At 51.2% G+C, this 18,565-nt stretch overlaps 2 protein-coding genes across 3 annotated transcripts in view; both read right to left on the reverse strand.

Annotated features, from left to right (window-relative positions):
* Window positions 1-1,768: 1,768 nt before the first annotated feature.
* Window positions 1,769-13,708, reverse strand: LOC119098738 (5'-nucleotidase). Of its 2 annotated transcripts, XM_037221753.1 has the most exons (9): window positions 12,528-13,708; window positions 11,661-11,998; window positions 9,347-9,547; window positions 5,671-5,875; window positions 5,192-5,424; window positions 4,696-4,851; window positions 3,971-4,172; window positions 2,701-2,904; window positions 1,769-2,071 (listed from the first exon to the last, which is right to left on the reverse strand). In XM_037221753.1, the coding sequence occupies exons 1-9, from the start codon at window positions 12,682-12,684 to the stop codon at window positions 1,953-1,955; spliced, it is 1,815 nt and encodes a 604-aa protein (XP_037077648.1). In that variant the 5' UTR covers window positions 12,685-13,708; the 3' UTR covers window positions 1,769-1,952. The 2 variants fall into 2 exon arrangements, with proteins under 2 accessions (XP_037077648.1, XP_037077649.1); XM_037221754.1 differs by lacking the exon at window positions 12,528-13,708 and having other exon boundaries at window positions 11,661-12,142.
* The window catches only part of LOC119099015 (5'-nucleotidase), an 8,018-nt gene continuing 2,700 nt past the window's right edge, over window positions 13,248-18,565 (reverse strand). The window contains exon 3 of the mRNA XM_037222062.1: window positions 13,248-13,304. Coding sequence (XP_037077957.1) covers window positions 13,248-13,304 — 57 coding nt within the window. The remainder of the gene's footprint in view (window positions 13,305-18,565) is intronic.

Raw genomic sequence — 18,565 nt, forward strand, 5'->3', positions numbered from 1 at the left:
TTACCCTGGAGGTCAGGCGGGGGAGCGAGTCGCCGTCCAGCCTCGGACATCTGATGTCGGTCCAGCAGCTGCGTCGGTGCCCAGCTGACAAAATAATATGATATATATTTTAAACAGGGCTTATACGTGGCTTTATTGAAGGTTCGCAATGTGATAAACAAACTTTACTCAACTTAACGAGGACCCACGCAGACGAGCCAATTATAATGCCAAGGCGCTGGAAAAAGGGGGGAGGGGCCATCCGTGTGCAAGCCAATGATAAGTAGGGTGACGTGGGTGCCAGCGTATGCGCATGCTTGAAGCGAGTGTGATGGGCGCCGAGTGCGTGGAGTCTGCGTGGATTAGTTAAGGCCGGGCGGGGGCTCCCAGGGTTGTTATCCAGCGGGCCTCTGCCGGTGTAATTCGTCGGTGCGTGGGATCCTCGCCAGTTGGGCGTGTTATCAGTGCATCCAGTTCCGGTTTTGCCCCGTTTAGATATTATGAGCGTTCAATACTAAATATAGTTGTAATGTCATCAAATATTAAATATCATCACATACTATCATTGGTGGAGGTGGGGTACTGTGGTTAAGGGCGCACAGCCATGTGCAGAGAGACAGCCGTTAATGGTCCGAGACAGCCGCCCGACCGGACCCACCATCGCGCCAATGCCCCGGTCACCCGCTTCATCCTAGCTCTGTGGCTCACATGAGTGTGTGTTGATGTCAGGTGTGCCGGAGTCACAACGTGCCGAGCCGTGTGTCAACACCATCTGGCTCGTGTGTTGACCAATAGGCTCCTCATTATGAACTCGCTCTTGAGGGGAGGCGCGGTAGCGGTAGCCGGCGACACACAGCATCCGGCGGCGGCCAGCCAGCAGCGCAACGCACGCCGCCCACCGCAGAACCCCCCCCCCCCCCCACGCACACATACTGAGCACAAAGATCGAATCAAATTTCCGAGCAGAGCAAAGGTACGACTTGGCAAGCGCTAGTGCCCAGTGCTGGCCACCGAGGTCAGGCACTGTCCTTGCTGAGCGGCAATATCCGGCATGTCAGGGCTGACAGCGCCCCGACCGTTCGCTGTCTGAGATGGCACCCGATCATGTCCCAGTGCAGCCGTCCGAACGTACCCGGCCGGTCACTTGGCATTGCCACTTCCCAGCGATTGGGGAGGGCTGGGTACGCTCAGTACATATTGCGCAACAGTCCGAAATTGATGCATACCCGATTGCGAAACATGCCCGATGTCTGGTGTTTGAATTGTCAAAGTCGTCTTGCACTATGGAGGGAGTGTCGAGAACAGCAGTTGTGCAATGAGGTTGGTGCTGAGGAAGGGCGTGTTGAGAGGCAAGAGAACGATAGCGCAAGAGAGCAACAGTCGTATTGATGGCGCGTCTTAAGAACACCGGCATCATCAAAAGTCAAAAACCGTCGCATATATGTAAAGTCATGAGCTTATCATGCTTGACAACCGTTGCTTGTACGCGATGATATTTAATTGGAAACGAGCAATGTTCGCAGTTCTTTTCGATTTCTTGATATCTCGACACATCTGGTCAGCATAAACAAAGTTTGATTGTCTGACCGCTGGCTCGATGTCCCGTGTTGGCGGCCCCATCAGCTATACTAGAGACCGGGTACCAAAACTACCTGGTGCATCCGAACAGAAACTACACCTGCCTCGCCACAATTCAGCTGATTCATTTCGTCTTGCCATCTTAAATGTCCACCAAGCACCGGTTTGGCCAGCTGCTATATAACTGCTACTAAACGCGGACAAATGAACGTTCATGCAGGCACGTTTATTTCTTTTCGAATAAAATAGCGCAATCAGTACAGACGTTGGTCACCAGTTAGTCAAGATGCGTGATTTTCGCACAGCTAAAACAGTCATACCTGATATTCCCACCACAAAGGCTGATCCGATAACTGGCACATCCATCTACAGCACAGCACACAGCGCAGTTCAGGTCAGCACCAGATGGAGCTGGTACTGCCATCGCACACGAAGAAAATGCGTCCCTCAACGCCAGTGATAACAGGCGACATCCTCTTCACTTGATTGACGAAGACGTCCACATCTGTCAGTCCTGGTAACGCAGCGAGCGGGAGAGAGAGAACAGGGCTGTCAGCATCAGGGTCATGGTATTCGGCGGTTATGCCGCGGTGCGCTAGCTGCAATGCGACAAAAGTAAATGCCAGGTCTGATCGAAATTGCGCCGCAGTTCGTGCCTTTGCGGGGATCCCATGTCTGACACGGCCGAGATGCTAACCGGCAGAAACATTTTGGTAACAACGTCAGTGACTGAACAGTAGTTTCAGGAAAGATTTCATGCGTACTAAAAGCTGTCGCCATATGTTTTATGAGGAAATTAGGGTGTGTACGTTTTGTGTGTTCGATGTGCTTATCATTTCGTACATAGGCGGAACAGAAAGTACCGATTGTCTTGTGGGAAGACAACTGCGTTTGATCCCGCTGCATTGTTCTCAATGATGAATGATCAGGCCCATGCTATGAATCTATTACATCAAACCTCGTATACTTTATGATTTATATCCGGATAGACGGCGTTGGAACCGGTGAACTGTGATTTATGATAACATATTTGGCCTGCTGACTCCATCCTTACGTAATTTGCACTATCCAAGTCACCAAACAGAGAAATTCCACTTCGTAAACGATTTAATCCGCGTCAGCAGCGTCCTATGCCTGGCTCACCGGTGCGCAAATGATAGAGCTTCTCCTTGTCAAACATGTCGTAGCCGTCGCCTCCACCGGCCAGGAAACCTGGCATAGCAACGCGGTACTGCCGGCTGCGTAGCACCGGCTCCAGCTTCGGCACCGAACACTGCGAGCAGGCGATCTCCAGCCGCTGGACACGTGATCCCAACGGCTTGCTGAGGTCGTAGAGCACGCGCAGACCTGGGCGGACGTGGAATCGCTGGGGTCAGTGTCCCAGGCACTGACGACCAGGCAACGGATGCACAGTTGTGACCCAGCACAGTTCGTCATGCGCTAGGATTTCAGCAATGGATGGAAATGGGATTGGATTTCAGGCTGGTAGTGAGCAGACCCACCTGAGAACTCGCGAAAATGCTGACTTAGCTCAGCAGCAACTAAAGGAATGCATATGGTGGAAAAAGTGTTAGCGGTTTAGTCATACTCCATTAATCGCCTCGTCTGAAACGTTGCGAAAGTTTGTAAACAAAACGCACCAACAAGACTTCCGTAATGAGGAGCAAAATATGTGGCGAAAACATACCATCGGCTTCAGCATTTTCTATAAGAAATATTCCTTTGGTGCAAACTGCCTCGCAAATAAATACAACACATTACTGCAAATCCTTTCCTTCTTAATGGTTGATTTTAAGTGTCCATGCATAGATGTTAGTGTTACCTGTTTAACTGCGTACGGTTGATGTCCATTAAAAGCGATTTCCAAGCGTGGCCACATTTCGTTTCATGGTGATCAAACCGGCCAGATGGCCTCGTAAGTCCACATTACTCAGATGTGCATCGTCTACAAGTGAGGATCGCCTTTCATGAACTACCGCTTAACTAGCGCCATAACTACTTCCTACCACTCGCCACATATCATAATTTTACTACAGGTTGCCTGGCCGCAGTCTTCACCGGCATACTGGATCGGAATGTGGTGCTGTAAGTTCCAAGTTACTATGCTTAATGCCCCTCAATATAGTAGGAGGTACTGGGTAAACGATGTTATAGTGTCAAACGCAGATGATATTGGCGGTTCTCAATATACTGAGCTGTGCTCATCCTCAAGAGTAATCCCCTTCAGGATGAGGGCAGCTCGAAATAACATGTGTCGTATTATAATCGTCGTTCAACAGCATAATGTCGTTTAGGCCTTAGCTCTCGGTGTGATGAAGGTCGTTAACTCTGCATACGAGCTTTGAACTCGTCATGCCAGAAACCGAGGGCTGAAGGCCTTTCTTACATCAAGGACTGTGGTGTATCATCTCACCGGAGATCTGTAGGAAGCCGCCCTTGATCTCGTCGTGAGCGGACGCGGAGTGCTCGAACGCCTTCCAGAGCGTGTCTCCTGTCACCAGCAGCACGTCCAGCATGTTGCCGAAAGGCTGCACAGCCTTGATCTGAGCTTCGCTGACGTTGCCCTTGCGGATCGACTGCCGAATGCCGCCGCCCTGGCATATCGCCGCTGTCACCTGCAGACGCGCAGTCGGAAAATGACGTCATTGGTCCCGCTATTCGAAACAGGGTTGGGGTTTGCTGCACACGCTGAGGCAGAACAACCGGAGTGGCAATTGCCTGTGGTTGTAGTGTTTTATTTTTCAGACCTTTTTTGCTTCTGTGCATTTCTTGAGCATTTGGTGCATTAACACGATTTTTCTGGCACCCTTGACCACATCTCAAATTGACTCGTGTTAGTGCAACATGTTTGAATAATAGGTAAGTGGCGCAAAACTATTTCTATCAACTGTCATAGTTCTGACCGGCTGATGTTTCGCCAGTCCCTACCACAAAGGTTATATGAGATTGTGACACCAATAGGCATAAATGTTACGGGTGTCGCAAAGTAACATTAAATTTAGTACCACAGGGAGGCTATCAAATTACAATTTACCTTAGCTGCAATCCCACCTCACCTCAGCTCAGCCTCTCACTTAAGGTCGTGGTTCCACATCACCTCGCCCTATCTACTCTCCCTAGATTGAGATCCCGCCTCACTTTGCTCCAACCGCTCTCATAGGGCTGCAGTACAGCCCTAAGCATGCCGTCGGTGATGAGGTTGCCGATGTTGCACTCCTGCTGTCTGCAGTCGGCCCGGTCCCCAGACAGGTGCACCAGGCTGGTAGCGATCACCTTGGCCTCCTCCGCGTGAAGCTGGCACAAATTCCGCCACGTCAAATGACTTTCAGAGTCTCAACCCCAAAGCTGACCAGGCGACATAATCCCTATAGCAGGAACCGCATCACTCACATTACGCCTACACTACCTGAATGTCAGAGTGTACGCTATGCGTGCGGACAAGAGCTTATCCTCCTCGGTCCGCACCTCTGCGCCTTTCAGGCACCAGCGCTGTGCACTCATTACACAATGTGCTATATCATGATAATTTTTCACCATCCAAGGACGATGGTGGTATTTGGGACTGAAGATGGAAAAGGAGTGACGCGACATGCCACGACTTACATAGTACCTCCACACGCAAAACCGCACCCACCAAGTCCCTGTACTTTTGCAGGGCTTCCATGGCCTCCTGGTCCTCCGGCCCGTCCAGGACCACCGGCTGGCCTGACCACGACTGCACTTCGCCGTCACCGTCAAACGTCACGTTCAGCACGCCCAGGTACTTGCCGTACTGGTACGCTTGCACGACCAGCACGGTACGGCCAGAGGGCTGCAGCACCACCGTCGGGTAGGGGCCCTCCACGGGGTTGCCGTGGGGGGCTTCGCCTGCGATAGGTGCTCAGCTCAGACCGCATGGCTTGGATGGAACACAAGCGTTGCAACGACGCTGAGCGACGATGAGAAAAAAAGGATGAAGAAAGAAGATACAAAGCACCTACATGGTTTAGGTGGAACATAGGCGTCACGGCGGGGCTGAACGATAATTAGAAAAGAAGCCAACGATGTATATATGTATATATATATATATATATATATATAGATATAGATATATATTCTCATTTTCGTCCGTACCTGAGTAGAGCAGGGAGTGCGAGTGCCCTCCGACGATGACGTCGATGCCGTCAATTTTCTCCGCCATCTCCTTCTCCCGGATGTAGCCAGAGTGGCCGGCAGCTATGATGATCTGGGCACCCTGCTTCTGCAGCCGCAAAGCTTCTGCCTGCAGCGCTTCAATCTCGTCCACAAACCGAATTCCGCGAGCGACGCTCGCTAGCTCCTGGTGACAGATTCATCGGCCAGCCCGGGTCAGGTCAAAACACCGATTTTGCCGGGTCTTGGACAAAACTTGCTGAAGAAGCGCACGTGCAACCGGATGCAGAGCTCCGTTCAGCTCGATGGCTCAGTTGCGATCGTACCCGAGCAGATACCTTACCCTCGCTGCGCTGAGGAGAGGGCGGAGAGGATTAATATATTACGTCCTCTGGCATGTGAATGACCTGACTTTAACAGCCTACGCTTGGTACGCAAAAGCTAAGGACAGGAAACAAAGTTTGCCTTTGCGGAAATCTAGCCCCGTCGTACGAAATGTGAGTAATGGTAAGGGATCTTATCGGGATGGTTGTTTCTGAAATTCTTAAACAAGAATGCTTTCTACCGTAGCAGGTCGTAAAAATGCAGCCAAGGTGATTGCCCATTATGTGCGGAGAAGTTATATTATTGTTTGCGACATTGTACTATAAAGTGCTCCAAAAATGATAGTTCGTACGATACTCATGATTCAGCGGACATCCGTCAGCTGCAACGAAAGCATAGATAAGCTGTCAGCAGTAAATACCGCACCTGTGTGGAATTAGGTAAGGAAATCTTTGCAGGTATATAGAAGGTAGTGCTTGGTGTTTCACTGCTGGAAAAGACTAGCCTCCGTTGAATACTGTAGAGGAAGCGCCTGCAAGCTCCACGAGCCTGGGTAACCGGTTGAATACCCTTCGCTCGGGTGAGGGTAGGGGTGGGTGGGGGTGGGGGCAATATACTCCCCGCCCCCCCCCCCCTCCCAGCCAAGATCTAGAAAACTGGGAGAGCTAGAGAACTGGATTCACAGAGCGCATTGACCTGTATGTGGGCTCACCTGTGTCAAAATTTGAGGCCCATGGGTCATGACCTTCGTGTCAAAGTTCAAACAAGATCAAACTCCAGCTTGGTGTCCGAAGTCCCCCAGACCTCCTCACGCAACCTTCTGGAGCGCCTAGATATATGTTCTAAGTAAGAGGTCACTGGTTTTCCTTTAAGGTCAGTTCTCTTATGACCTTTCGAAGTAACGACGACAAAAAACCTACCAGAATGCCTTTATTTTGTCATTTGAATAAGCGTCAAGGATTTCACTGGGCGGTATTGTACTGAAACAGCAAATATTCACCCGGGTCATTTAAGGCCAGTAACCTACTGCGACCTTAAAGAAACCAACGGAACATGTGTGTTGCGGTCCCTGTCATCAGAAAATTCGAAATGAGCACCAGAAACCCCCTCATGCAGCACGCTCTCGACTTAAAAGCATGTTGGTATAAACCCCGGTCTGACCCTCATACTTTTATCATACTTTCATACCCTAGGTCGATGGAATTTGTTGTAGTTCTAAATTCGATTAGGTTATTGCCTACGACGCTACCCCAGAGGTATATGGCTCCGTCTAACACTCCGTTGTCTGGTCAGGTTCAGCGATTCCATAAAAATTTCCTTCGCTGACAGCCATGGCCTGGATTTCACCTACCAAAGGCCGGCGACCTTACACGGTACATCTCATTTCCATGCTAATGCACTACTCAATTGCCTACAGGGGTGCAAAAACTGGTGCGGCTACGCCAGTTGTTCGAAAATCATTCTGGAAAAGCCCTCGAGGGCTCGGGGCTCCCGCCCGGGCGCATGTTAACGAACACTGACATCGAATCGTACTGATATCGACAGATGTTAAACGCAACAGGGTGTTAGAAAATGTGGACCGTATTTGAGCTGCAAACGTCCGCTTAGCCCGATGGAAAGGTGGCTGATACTGAACGTAGAGTAGACGATAAAGTGACGATAGTAGACGATAAAGTGACGATCAAGACCACAACGACGGGGACAGAGCTGGACAGAATGAAGAGGCAGGGAGACTCACAAACTTTCCGCCATAGGCTTTGTGATGGCTTACGGCTAAAAACTCGTCACCTAAAGCTTCCTCAATTTGGTGTGGGGCGAGGCCACGATAAAGTAGGGGCACAGCGGTTAAAGGCGAGTTAGTGCGACGCAATGGCGCGGTAAAAAGATACTAATAGAAATTACATGTACCTCCACGCACCGGTGCGCTGCTGCTGTTACTGTTATTGTTACCCAGCTGTTTCCAATCTATCTTTTTCGCCCTCCCCCACGTGAACTACCGCTGCTAGTTCGTGAGTCTCTATGTTACTTAATTCGCTTCGAATTTAGTCCTCATTGTCGTCACGTCATCTTCGCTTTACCATCTGGCTGCGTCCAGGGCAAGCATGCATCATCTCTCCATCGTGCTGGATGGTCACCTTGAAGGTAAATAATCGAGATGCCCTACTGCCAGGAGCCTTTCTGTGAATTTAGAAAGGCCGTAAATTTGAATGTGTACAATCATTTACACCCATCAGTAAATTTTGTTTGTAAGGTATTCTTGCTCCATTGCCAAACGTTTCCAGTTATTGACATTGGTCAAGTAGTTGCAGGTCACTATTTACGGATATAAAAAGTTTGTTCAGACCTTTTATTATTATGACCATCGTTCGTAGGTAACAGGTCACGCAGTTCTTTGCAATATTCAATACAATTCCTTAAGAAACGCGGCGGGCTATCATCAAATCTGACTTTTGGCGCAGACAATTTGGTCATCTAATATTTTTCTCCTCATATGTCGTTATGTTTCGACACCACTACAAGCCAATATCAGCTGTTCAAGTAGCTTGGGAAGCAGCGAATATACGAGTTCTAAAGATAATACAACACAGGCTGGACGTGCGTCAGGATCTCGGCCCCCCGGGATCGCAGCAAACAGCATAAACGCCGTCTGACAGAACGGAGACCTGCTATCAGTGTGGCCAAATTGTATGTTGCTGCTTGCAGTGCGTATTGCACTGCGCTTTGCACACTAGCACCCACCATAGATAGTTGGTTGTAGACACTTTGCAATGATCAACGTCAAATTTCGACCACAAAAAACGGATGCAGACTCTCCAATGTAAACTGCGGTTGCCTCGTATCCTCCACAAATCACTCAACACCTCGCACTGTTACTCCTATGTGAATACTAGCAATCGACCGGGATACCAAAAGGGATTGCCCGGAGCGTTCAATGCAATGAGAGCTCCCTCGCCCAAAGAGATAGGAAAATATCCTTGTTTAGGCCGTACGGATGTTGCATTCAAAGGCAAGCACAGAGGCCCAAACTGGTGTCACTTCCAGTCGCCAGAGTATTCAGGTTACACACACGCACACGCACACGCACACGCACACACACACACACACACACACACACACACACACACACACACACACACACACACACACACACACACACACACACACACACACACACACACACACACACACACACACACACACACACACACACACACACACACACACACACACACACACACCTATATATATATATATATATATATATATATATATATATATATATATATATATATGTGTCAGAGAGCTGCAAGTCCGTCGATTCCTCTCGACATACCGGCGTTTCGACGGTGGTGAAGCCCATGATGCCGACCATATGGTCGCCGATTTGCCGGATGATGCTGGAGCGGCACAGGGCCGTGATGGGAGAGGCGTGAGGTCCGAAGTCGATGTTGGTGCACACCAGTGGATGCGACACGTTGTCCATGTAAGGCAGCAGGCCGGTCAGGCCGTCGTCAAACTCGTGGTTGCCCAGAGCCTGTAGATATGACTTCGGTCAGGACACGGGCGAACAGTTGTGATTTATTGTCCGTGCTATGGATGGACTGTGAATCGATTTCTCGGGTTTGCTCTTAAGCGGGTGCATATCTTATGGAAAATATTTTGCTTCAGTTTTGTTCAAGATGTACTAAATTGTGTAAAGTATGTTTTATCCTTGTTCTCAAGACCTCTTATCACGAGTACGAGCATTACATCGAGGTCACAGTCCTCAAGTCTAGAGAAATAACGTCACCTAGACCCCAAATCCAATTCGCTCCCGGAATTTTCGAGCTTAGCTTATTGGCTTTGCAAGAGTTTGTTGTTGTTTTTTGGACTTTTAAAGTTGCCTTTATCGGAGCCGAAACGTCGAGGGCTCGCGTACATTACGAGTCCCTGCACTTTACATCCGGAGGGGCCTGACCCCACAGGCAGTGTGTCAAAAGTAAAGATTTTGGATGGAAATGTTTGAGAACTTTTTTCAACACGCAAAATGTCGTCTGAAAAAATAAAATCAACGAACAAATTGATTAAGCACATGCTAGAAAAGACAAAATATTGGACACCTGTCACCAAAGATGTTGGATTTTCAGGTATAGATAACGTATGTTGTCCCGGTATTCAATTCATCAGCACATATAATTCCTCGTTTATTTGATTTGGGGATTTCGGCGAAGACTTCAGTCCTACAGGGCACGTTTTCCTGACACCATCTTGCAACATTGTCCACAGGTTTCACGGCACTCGCGTCATCCACTTTTTAAGCCTGTATTTGTGCTCTTTTGTTCCTCACGTCAGGTCGGATGGATGCCCTTGCAACAGGTCCCAAGCGCGGTGTCGGTACGCATCATGAATAGACCAGTAGGAATGGGCTTTCAATGAATAGCTTATTCACGGGAGTGGGGTTTCACAAAATGGAGTCGGGTGAAGGGCTAAGCGGGGGAAATGGTTAAACATACCTCAAAATACACTAAAAAAGCACTTATACCCAGACCTGGCCTACGCTTTGCTGTTATTTGTATCCCATTTATCTGACTGATTGAATAGGAAAGTACGGCCCCGGTAGAATAAATATCTTCCAAGCGCGGTGTCAGAGACTGTGCGAACAACGCACTACTTTTTGTGACAGCTCGAGCATGGGCCAAAGATGACGATGAGCCAGATCCGTGAATTTGCTTCAACATTTGTTCAATCCACACAACTGTGCGTTTGGTTTCGGCCGGGCCCTTTCGGACACTTTCTGGTGGTTTAGAGCAGAGCTAACACCACGGTAACAACGCAAGCGGGTCAAATCAAGCAGGCATATGCAGCCCTGCCCAGTTCAGCAGGCATATGTAGATAATGGCGTGGTACGCCAGAGTTCAGCGTGGGAGGCCTGGGGCGAAACCATCTAGTAGTTCAGACTTTCGCCTCCTACGTGAAAGTTCCGAGCTTTAAAGGGAGTGTTCCACATTTATATGGGGTTTTGAACTGAAAGAGACATTTTAAAGACATTTCGGTGCTGTTCACAATCCTTCCGTTCTTAAAACCCAAACCCCTCAAGTTTCTGAGCTACGCGCCCGTGAAAATGGGGAAGGTATATAGGGGAGAATATTTCAGTCACCACGGCATTCATGACGCCATAATAACGTCGTTCATATCCTGCCATTCCGTAAGCCATGCAGCGTTCAAGGCCAAGAAAAATCCACTTGTCGGGGCGTTCATATCTAGTCATATCGTTTGTGAGCGCGATTCCCAGATACAACACCTTGGCTTGTGCTTGGTTAATTAGCTCTCAGTCAATGCTGTGCAAGGTACGATGACGTAATCAACATATGACGCATTGGGGAGCATGTTAACTGAGCTGAAAATTACTCCGTCTAGTGCAGTCTTTTCCACTTAAAAAGCATACCAATGACTCTAAGTTAGCTTGATCCATCATATCTGATATTTGGCTAATCGGCATGCTTCAATATCTTCAAATGTGAATCTTTCCTTTCATTTTCTGGCACTGAGGCCCTGGGCGCTACATGACCACCTCAGTCGATACCATTTAACAAAACCTCACGATTGGTGACGACCTGAAGCACATCTCTTTGAAAAAGCGGAAGGCTCAGGTGCTGCTGGCAACTCACCATGGCATCATATTGCACCCGGTTGATCATGTCCGCAGCCACGTGCCACTTGAACATCGTGTAGTATTTATGACCTTGAAAGATGTCGCCACCGTAGAGCATCAGAGTGTGCGGCACGTTCTGCTTGTAGGTGTTGACTGCGTGGACCAGCCTGCCTATGCCGCCGTAGCACTGGCCAGAGTCCTTACACTCTCCCGTGGTGGCGCTGACCGGGTCGAAATGCGCGTGAATGTCGTTGTTGTGGAGGATGGTGATGTCGAGCTCGCAGGTGACGAAGCAGGCCGCCAGGAGCAGCAGAAGAGCGCGCGATGGAAACATGACGGAGCCGTGATAGTGTGCTGGAAAGAGGAAACAAGCTCGGTTAAACAACAGTCAATGGATATCGGTTTGGAGCTGAAGCGTCAAGTGTAAGCTATCGATATCTAAAAGAAGTAAAAGTGGCATAACTTTGCTGTTAAAAGGAGCGGTGCAGCAATCATGAAGCACGGTGATGATTGCGTGCTGAAGGCGTGTGTGATCCTCTGCTTAGTTTATTAGGATAGGTACCCCTACCGTATCCGCCTGTGGTGCCGCGCTTGACTGCAAGGTAAAAACGTGGGTAAATATCGAAAAGACGGATAAAGCAAACCACTTCTTTCGTCGAATATCGTCACACATTACACAACAAAAACAACTTTGGACTTTCACGAAAAAGGACCACCGCGGCTTCCCAGCCAGCCCGCTACTGCTTCTGTCCCGCAAAAGGACCATCGCCAAGAAGGTCAAGACACCTGCAAAATGATGCCAACGATCTACATCACACCCTTCCCTGCCTCCCAAAGTCGCAGCCGGGATGTGAACGCGCGCGACCGATCGGCAGTCCCCTACCTCGCTGGGTTTCCAACCACGGCTCACACCTCTGATAGGAGCAGGATGCACGCGCCCGCCCCCACCTCCCCGGCCGGGCCTCTGACGGCGAGTGGCGGCTGTCGCCAGGGCCCTCCGCCGGCCAGCACGCCGACCCGACGGCCGGGCGCAACAGCATCTGCGCCGCTAAACGTGCGGCCCGAGCTGTGACGTCACAGGTGTTCTGCTGTCTCTGGCTAGAGCGCCATACATCATGTTGTCATACATGCGCACAGGCGACGGGTCTGCTGGAGCTCGTCGTTGCGCTGGTTTAGCCGCTTTCTCCGGCACCAGTTGGTGGAACCCCGTGCGGGCGGTTCTGCTTATGATGCTTATTATGTCGTCAAAAAGTGCAACTCAATTCTTTCCTGCTTGTGAAGAACTCGCCATCGCCTTACGCTCGAGGTTCGTTAACTCTCATCCAGCTTCATGTTTTCCCTCATCTTCTGTGCTGTCTCTCCGTCTGGGGTAGGGCTGAAGCGTGTCACCTAAACAGGGCCCAAGGGGTGATAAACTTTGGGCTCAGAATCGCCACCGATGCTCGTCGTGCGGGATTCAGTGGCGGCGACTGTTCAAGCGCTGGGCTGGCGCGGTGTTAGTGACCTTGCCACCCACAGCGACGGCCTCGCTGTATTCAGGACCTCTAATGACTCGCGGGCTCCGGTGGCGTTCAGGCCCCTATTCAGCCCACGTACTGCTGTATCACAGCGTGCCACCCGGGCGGTAGCGGCAGTCGCGCTTGATCTGCCAGCTCTGCGCCTGTCAGTGGCACGCGGGGCTTTTTCGTGTCGCGCGGCCTCGTCCTGGAGCCTTCTGCCGCCGATCATCGCCGCCTCTCGCACCCGCAACGAGTTTCGTACCAGGCTAGAGGATTTAGACGGTCCCGTTGTGTAATCATTGCTTGCTTACCGTTGTGCAACATGAGTTGACGATTTAGATTTTCATCATCTATTTTGTTTTTGACAAAGTTGTGTGGACGGCTGGATGGTTGTTAACGAATGTGACTGCGTTGTAATCATTTTTAACATTGCATCATGCTACTATTGCAATTATAACGAATCAAACAATAAGCCACCTGTTGGAATAATCCGTGAACACAGTGAACTGAAGTGAACTAAAACGACGTTATGGCGCTATGAAACAAGCCGCGCTCAACCTCAAGAGAGCGCTTCACTGCCACCTGACACCTGTGCCTCATCGTCTCTTGAGGACGAGCTAAACTAAAATATTGAGCATCACCAATGCAATCGTTGTTTAGCACTACACCGTCGCTTAAGCAGTACGTACTGTTATAATGAAGGTCGTTAACTCAGCATAAATTTTTTAACTCATCATTCCTTTATATAGCATTCCGTCGAATTTGCGTGACAATGGCCTGATCTTCGTGTGTCACTTTAGCTAAACAGAGTGAACCAAGCTGCCCTATCATTTGTCACACTAGCATGTTGACCAATATGTGTACTACGAACATTGCAAAACACACGTGCTGAGAAAAGCGACGCAAATGAAAAGCACGATGGTCATAGTAGTGGGCAGGGTGTTCGATCCAACAGCTCCAGGCCTTCCCCCTTCCCCCAAATTAGGCTCTAGTCGCCCCCCCCCCCCCCCTCAAGACAACAAGAGGAGAGAAGATGGGAGGAAAGTGGGCAAACCGGGAAAAATCTCATTGTTGGTGTACTTGGGGGGGGGGGGGGTAGTGTGCGCCATTTTCATCGTTGACTACCCCGACTGACTTGGCGAATCTGCGGGTTGTGAAATACGGATGAACGGAATCTTCGGATCGGATTGCGTTACGCGTGCTGGTTTCGCCTGCGGCAAGCTTCGTAGAAAAATTTCATAAAATGATAAGTTCACCCGACGCAAACAAGTATTTTCCCACGTGAGCCAAAGACAGGTCTGGGGAGAGAGTCATTTCTCCTGCCGCAAGCTATCAACGCCTTGCGCTACCATTGAGAGGTTACATTTGCCTTCGTTTCTCAGCTGGGAGTGCTGTGATTTAGTGTTGTGTTTTCCGGTGGTAAGATACGTTTTGCTGCGTCACTGGGATAGAGGAAGGGCAGTCTGGTTGTCATTCCTGGGTACAGCTTAGAGAGAACATGAAGCACAGATGTTGCCCAGTTCCTTATGTGTACGTGCTAAGTGACCAACACAAATCCCGCGGTAGGGATGCACTGATGGAAAATTCGTCGGAAGCACTGAACTAATGTTGTCGCACTCGGCACATGAGCAAAGAAATCCCGATTGTGCACGACTTGCTTTTATTTGTGCGGAATGGACATTTGAGGGGTAGCCTTGTCTAATTCCTCTTCACATGTTTTCCCCCGAGAAGCACATCCATGACAATCGAGAAAAACGATTTCGGTTACGATGCATTACGTGTAAGACAGCATGCGCCTAAATTCCGGGCTGTAGCTGTAAACCTCGCTTTGGATAAACATGTCATATATTAAATCAAATCCAGCCCCAAGATGGGCTACTCTGAGGGATCCTACTTCCCCTTCACTTTTCATTCATACGATGCGACGACCACATCAACTAACTTCTCACAAAAGCGCTTTGTGCATAGGCTAAATTACCATACATGGCGGTCGTCGGAAAAGTTTAGAAGTCAATGCTCGTCTGTCCGCCTTGTGCACCGAAGCTCGTGAGCGCGCGGCGCCAGAACACCGGCGGAACAGCTGTGGCGCCGGGGATGCCATCGGCCACTGGCGCGTGGCTGTTGTCGCGTGCCGTCAGCCGGGCCTCCGCAGAATGCACGTCATCCAACGTCACTGGCCCAAGGCCGCGGACAGCACGGCCTTATCACGGGGTGAGAGTTTTGTGGTCGGCAGCCGTGTGCCGTCAACGACGTGACCTGCAGGCGCGTGCAAAGTTTTGCACTCAGGGTGGTCAGGGTATCGGAAACAATGTGCTAGCCGAGTTCGGCGAATAGAGACTGCCGCCAGGACCACCGAGCAGTACCTAACTTGAGGTGCGCCGCGCCAGGATGCTGATGAGGTGTGCCGCGCAGGATGCTGGTAAGGTGTGCTGCACCAGGATGTGGGGTGTGCCGCCAGGATGATGGTGGGTGTGCCGCACCAGGATGCTGGTGAGGTGTGCTGCACCAGGATGCTGTGGGTGGTGCCTGCACCAGGATGCTGGTGGGTGTGCTGCACCAGGATGCTGGTAAGGTGTGCTGCACCAGGATGCTGGTGGGTGTGCCGCACCAGGATGCTGGTAAGGTGTGCTGCACCAGGATGCTGGTGGGTGTGCCGCACCAGGATGCTGGGTGGGTGTGCCGCACCAGGATGCTGGTAAGGTGCTGCACCAGGATGCTGGTGGGTGTGCCACACCAGGATGCTGGTGAGGTGTGCTGCACCAGGATGCTGGTGGGTGTGCCGCACCAGGATTGCGGGGGTGTGCCGCACCAGGATGCTGATGAGGTGTGCCGCACCAGGATGCTGGTGAGGTGTGCTGCACCAGGATGCTGGTGGGTGTGCTGCACCAGGATGCTGTGGGTGTGCTGCACCAGGATGCTGGTAAGGTGTGCTTGCACCAGGATGCTGGTGGGTGTGCCGCACCAGGATGCTGGTGAGGCGTGCTGTGTCAGATGCTGGTGAGGTGTGCCACCCCAGAATGCTGGTGAGGGTGTGCCGCCCCAGGATGCTGGTGGGTGTTCCGCGCCAGGATGCTGGTGGGTGTGCGCACCTGGATGCTGGTGAGGTGTGCCGCACCAGGATACTAATGAGGTGCGAGTGCTCAACTTTCCTAGCAACTCCCGGAACCCATTTGCAGAAGCTGAGAATGTTCAAGTTTGGTGCCGTCGGGGGCTTCGATAGACACTGGTGTCTGGGGTGATCGGTTTCGATCGACTGCAGCTGGTATCAACGACGACACAGTGGACGTGGTCATTGGAGTATAAGCACAGAGCAGGAGGTACACAGAGTGGGTCGCTTTGAGCTCACGAGACATGAATGGGCCGTTTGGGTCGATGGCGGTAATGAAGAAGCTGCAAAGATGTCCTCCATTACCACGAGGACATCCGTAAGTTCGTCGTCTGCCTTTGTTGCTGCACACAAGCTGACCTCTTCTTGGAGTGGTTCCAGCAACTTGGCGCTGCATCCCGCACTGCAATTGCATCAGGGGGCCTGCTCTGCGGGACAATTCAAAGAAGAATTATCTTATTCAAGACTGACAGCATCTGGCCGCCTCACTGGCTGGGTCACGCCCTGTGAACTCTTTTGTGTGGGGGTCACGCGAGAAACCAGGCTTTCAAAACAAAACCAAGGACAGTGCAGGACCTGCGGCGGCTGTGGCGGCGGCCATGCCATCCATCTCCGATGAAACCTGCCAGCATGTTGTTAAAAAGCTCCCCAGAGGATCGAGACAGCCCTGCAGGATCGGTGCGTCGCATGTGGTGGAAGCATGATAGCCGACTAGCTCTGTGTTACTGACAGCTATTATTGCTCGTTTGCACGTGACAGTATGTAAAGCATCCCACGATATGTCCATTTAAAACGTCCGCGCTTTTTGGCTGCAATGACGGGTTGTAAATGGTATGAAGTGAACATCTGATTCGTGCGAATTTGAAAGCGTTTTTTTTTTCATTTTCGGTGCACCCGTATATTTCCAGCTGAAGCGGAGCGATGATTTGAAATTGGTATATTTGGACAATACGTCTGTGGTGTCTGTTGGGGCAAACATGTCCTGCACCGTTACGTACCATCAGAGGTCACGGAGAGGTGGACGGAGAGCCTCCGCCGGGTCTCCACTCGGACCGGCCAGCAGTCGTGTGCCTGAGTCTCCGCTCGGGCCGACCTGGGCGGCCGCGTCTGGGGTCTGCGCTCAGGCCGACCGGGTCAGTCGGCATCTGGGTTTCCGCTCGGGCCGACCGGGCAGTCGTGCCCGGGTCTCCGCTCGGGCCGACCGGGCAGTAACGCCGGGTCTCCGCTCGGGCCGACCGGGCAGCCGCGTCTGGGTCTGCGCTCAGGCCGACCGGGCAGTCGCGTCTGGGCCTCCGCTCGGGCCGACCGGGCAGCGGCGCCTGGGTCTCCGCGTAATACACGCCGTGCAGCGACGTCTGGGTATCCGTCTTATGCACGTCGGCAGCGGTGTTTGGGTATCCGCCTTATACACGTCGGGCAGCGGTGTTTAGGTCTCCGCCTAACACGCATCGTGCAGCGACACAGACCTCGCAGTGGTAACGAGAGGAAACGCGGCCATTATGGAGGATGACGTTCAACTGTGTGTCTTCCAGCGGCATTAGTGCGGATTGCAGGCGTAGTGCGGTATGTGGCGAGTGCTCGCTGGCAAGAGTGCGCCTAACGTTTTCAGTTCTCCTGCATTGTTTAAAACATGGCGAATGGTACGAGACGTAAAAATGCCTTGCTGCTAGTATCCGGACGAAAAACGTACTGAACTATCAGAGCTGCTTGGAGACATATATCGTGCGCGCTATGATGCCCCGAAGCGCTCGGTGCTACTGAATCGTCTGAAGCTCAGTCAGTGTGGTCAGGATTGTGGTCGGCCGACTGCCGAATTTAAAGTTACGCTGAAGAATGTTGCCAAACAAAGGTCGCTTTAGACCTTGTCGAGATTTGACCGCCTTAAATCCGGCTTACACGATAGGATCAAAACCAAACAGTGCAGACAAATATAGCAGCATCAGAATGTCACATCATCTCTCGACCCATGTTCAAAGTTTGTGGGAAAGAACTCACCCGTGCTAACCACCTTGACAAAGCAACATGACGTCCAACAGCTGTAGTTCGTGGCTTGCATTCCATGTGCAGCACTCAGCTGGAGACGAAAGAGAGACGCACTACAATGGTATGTGTTAGTGAGGGGGAAAACTCATCTGATCGCTCGCCTCTCCGCCGCTGATGCTTTCTTCAGGCGAGACTCCGAGGTTCATGCGCTCCGGTCCCTCACCAAGGACCGTTGCTCCACCGCGATACCTGCCGGAGCAGCTTCACAGCTTCCCGGGCGGCCGGTGCGCCGCTGTCCGCTTACCGGGCGGCCGGCGCGCCGCTGTCCGCTTA

Source organism: Pollicipes pollicipes, unplaced genomic scaffold, assembly GCF_011947565.3.
Source record: "Pollicipes pollicipes isolate AB1234 unplaced genomic scaffold, Ppol_2.1 Scaffold_4740;HRSCAF=5597_pilon_pilon_pilon, whole genome shotgun sequence".
In the NCBI taxonomy this organism is placed as follows: Eukaryota; Metazoa; Arthropoda; class Thecostraca; order Pollicipedomorpha; family Pollicipedidae; genus Pollicipes; species Pollicipes pollicipes.